This window comes from Vicia villosa, unplaced genomic scaffold (genome assembly GCF_029867415.1).
Source record: "Vicia villosa cultivar HV-30 ecotype Madison, WI unplaced genomic scaffold, Vvil1.0 ctg.000936F_1_1, whole genome shotgun sequence".
NCBI classification, from domain to species: Eukaryota; Viridiplantae; Streptophyta; class Magnoliopsida; order Fabales; family Fabaceae; genus Vicia; species Vicia villosa.
In genome coordinates, this window is record NW_026705419.1 from 670,316 (window position 1) to 672,566 (window position 2,251).

Genomic DNA, 2,251 nt, shown 5'->3' on the forward strand with positions numbered 1-2,251 from the left:
ATAAAATTAGGTTTTATATTGATTAGCAGAAAATATAATGCTGATATGAAACACTCTTTTGTCAAAGCTATTATAATTAAATTAAATTTGGGTTTAGCATATAATTGAAACTAATTGATACTGCTGTTAATTGTGAATAAGATAATGTTTTATATTGATTAGCAGAAAATATAATGGCAAAGCTGTTAATTCTAAATAAGATTATGTTTGATTAGCAGAAGATATGAAACACTCTTTTGGCAAAGATTAAATAAGTTTATGTTTGATTAGCAGAAGATATGAAACACTCTTTTGGAAAAGATTATGTTTGATTAGCAGAAGATATGAAACACTCTTTTGGAAAAGATTATGTTTGATTAGAAGAAGATATGAAACACTCTTTTGGCAAAGTTTATGTTTTCTATTGATTAGCAGAAAATATAATGCTCATATAAAACACTCTTTCTAATTCTTTCAGGAAGGTGGCTGAAGAATGGAAGACATGGGAAGTTAATAAGGTAAAAGCGGCAATGAGGAAACGTAATATTGTAGTACCAGGTGCAACAAAAGAAGATTGGGAGATTGTTAGGATTGAATCAGGAGTTGGTAGAACAGCTGGTGCCATAGGAACTAAAATGACAAAGCTGTATCATCAGAAGAAGCTGCAAACAACATCCTCCAGTTCTGACACTGAAAATACTTCATCTAGTGCCAACACCGAAAATACAACATCCAGTGCCCCACCTGGCAACCACCCCAAATCCAGTCCTACCACCAAATCAACTAAAGACACAAAGATACTTGAAGCTATTTCAAAGTTGGCACAAACTGTGGATATGCAAGCTGATATACAAAGGGAAGCTAATTTGAAGTTACAACAATCTGCAGATTTGCAAAGAGAAGCTTTAATGGGAATTGAGGAAGATATAATAATGCTCCGTAGAGAAGTTTCTGAACTATCAAAGAAAGAAAGTGAAGAAGTTGCTGCACTCTCAGATAAAATCGACATCATAGCTGCAAAAGTGAAGGAAATTCATGTTTCAAAAGTTCAGAATCTCCTTAAGCATTCAGATACTACATTTAAATTTCCTTTGATTGTTGTTTGGTTAACAAAATCTATGTTGAAAAATTAGATAGTTGAATTACCTCGTACTATAGCTTCAAGAATATCTTGTGCCTGAGAATTTGGGCAGGAGGAGGAATTAGTTCAGTAATCCATTGATTCATTGCACCACGTGTATAATGAAAAGACCCGTTGATCACAATTATAAGAATTCAGTAATCCAATGATTCATTGTTGATATTAAGAATGAAATGTTATGCACTTACTTTATTTTAAGAATTCTATTGAAACATGTATGACAAATTAATGAATACTTAAGTTCTATACAAATTATAGAACTAATTATATTGGTATAACACCCAATCAAGAAAACTAACATTTCTTTTAATTGCATTCAATCTGCACTTGTCCATTGTGATCCATCTAAAAATGAAAAATAGATAGCGAAAGACGGTGCAAAGAGAACTAGAATTGTCTTCCCTTTTAAACGGTGCAAAAAGGAACTAGGATTGTCTTCATCAACTTTTTAAGACGGTGCATAAAGGAATCAGGATTGTCTTCATCAGCTTTCGGTTGTTATCAGCTTTTAAATATGTTGTGTGACTTACTTAGAGATATAATTCATGTCGGTATGTTTTTACCATATTATCCCTCTAAAATATCGTATTTTTTTTTAAATTTTCGATTATGTACTGGAAATTTCACATTGATATCAGAAATTTTGTTGATTTAACCTATTTACAGCGCCAGATGATACATATAGAAAATTTAAAATTTCCAGTACCAGATATTTAAAATTTTCGGTATGTTTCATAAGTTAGAAACACACTGGAAATTTAAAATATTCGGTACCGAAAATTTGAAATTTTCGGTATGTTTCATAAGTTAGAAACACATCGGAAATTTAAAATGTTCGCTACCGGAAATTTTATCGAAAATTTGAAATTTCCGATATGACTTCATTTTTTTAAAATTACCAGAAATTAGAAATTTCCGGTAATTGAAAAATACCGGAAATTTCAAATTTCCGATAATACTGAGACTAAATTTTTTTTTAAAAAAACTTGAATAAAATACATGTAGAAACAACGAACCGTCTTAATATATAAATAGAATAAATGACATAGACAGATGCATTACAACAAAACTACAGTTTTTGGATCATTAGAACAACTCTTTCCAATGTCTGACTTCCTGGATAATTCTTCC

The 2,251-nt window shown here is 30.9% G+C and overlaps 1 protein-coding gene across 3 annotated transcripts; it reads right to left on the reverse strand.

Annotated features, from left to right (window-relative positions):
- Positions 1-379: 379 nt before the first annotated feature.
- Positions 380-1,534, reverse strand: LOC131632348 (uncharacterized). Of its 3 annotated transcripts, XM_058903106.1 has the most exons (3): positions 1,420-1,534; positions 1,126-1,156; positions 380-993 (listed from the first exon to the last, which is right to left on the reverse strand). In XM_058903106.1, exons 1-3 carry the CDS (start codon positions 1,453-1,455, stop codon positions 632-634), a joined length of 429 nt encoding a protein of 142 aa, XP_058759089.1. In that variant the 5' UTR covers positions 1,456-1,534; the 3' UTR covers positions 380-631. The 3 variants fall into 3 exon arrangements, 1 of the variants encoding a protein (XP_058759089.1); XR_009292976.1 differs by lacking the exon at positions 1,420-1,534 and having other exon boundaries at positions 380-822; positions 1,126-1,413; XR_009292977.1 differs by lacking the exon at positions 1,420-1,534 and having other exon boundaries at positions 380-861; positions 1,126-1,413.
- Between the last annotated feature and the right edge of the window lie 717 nt (positions 1,535-2,251).

Coding starts and splice junctions, on each gene's coding strand:
- LOC131632348 (XM_058903106.1), bottom strand. CDS start 1,455: ATGGACAAGTGCAGATTGAATGCAATTAAAAGAAAT. Junction 1,157..1,419: donor TGAATGCAATTAAAAGAAAT/GTTAGTTTTCTT, acceptor CCAAATTCTCAG/GCACAAGATATTCTTGAAGC. Junction 994..1,125: donor TCTTGAAGCTATAGTACGAG/GTAATTCAACTA, acceptor TCACTTTTGCAG/CTATGATGTCGATTTTATCT.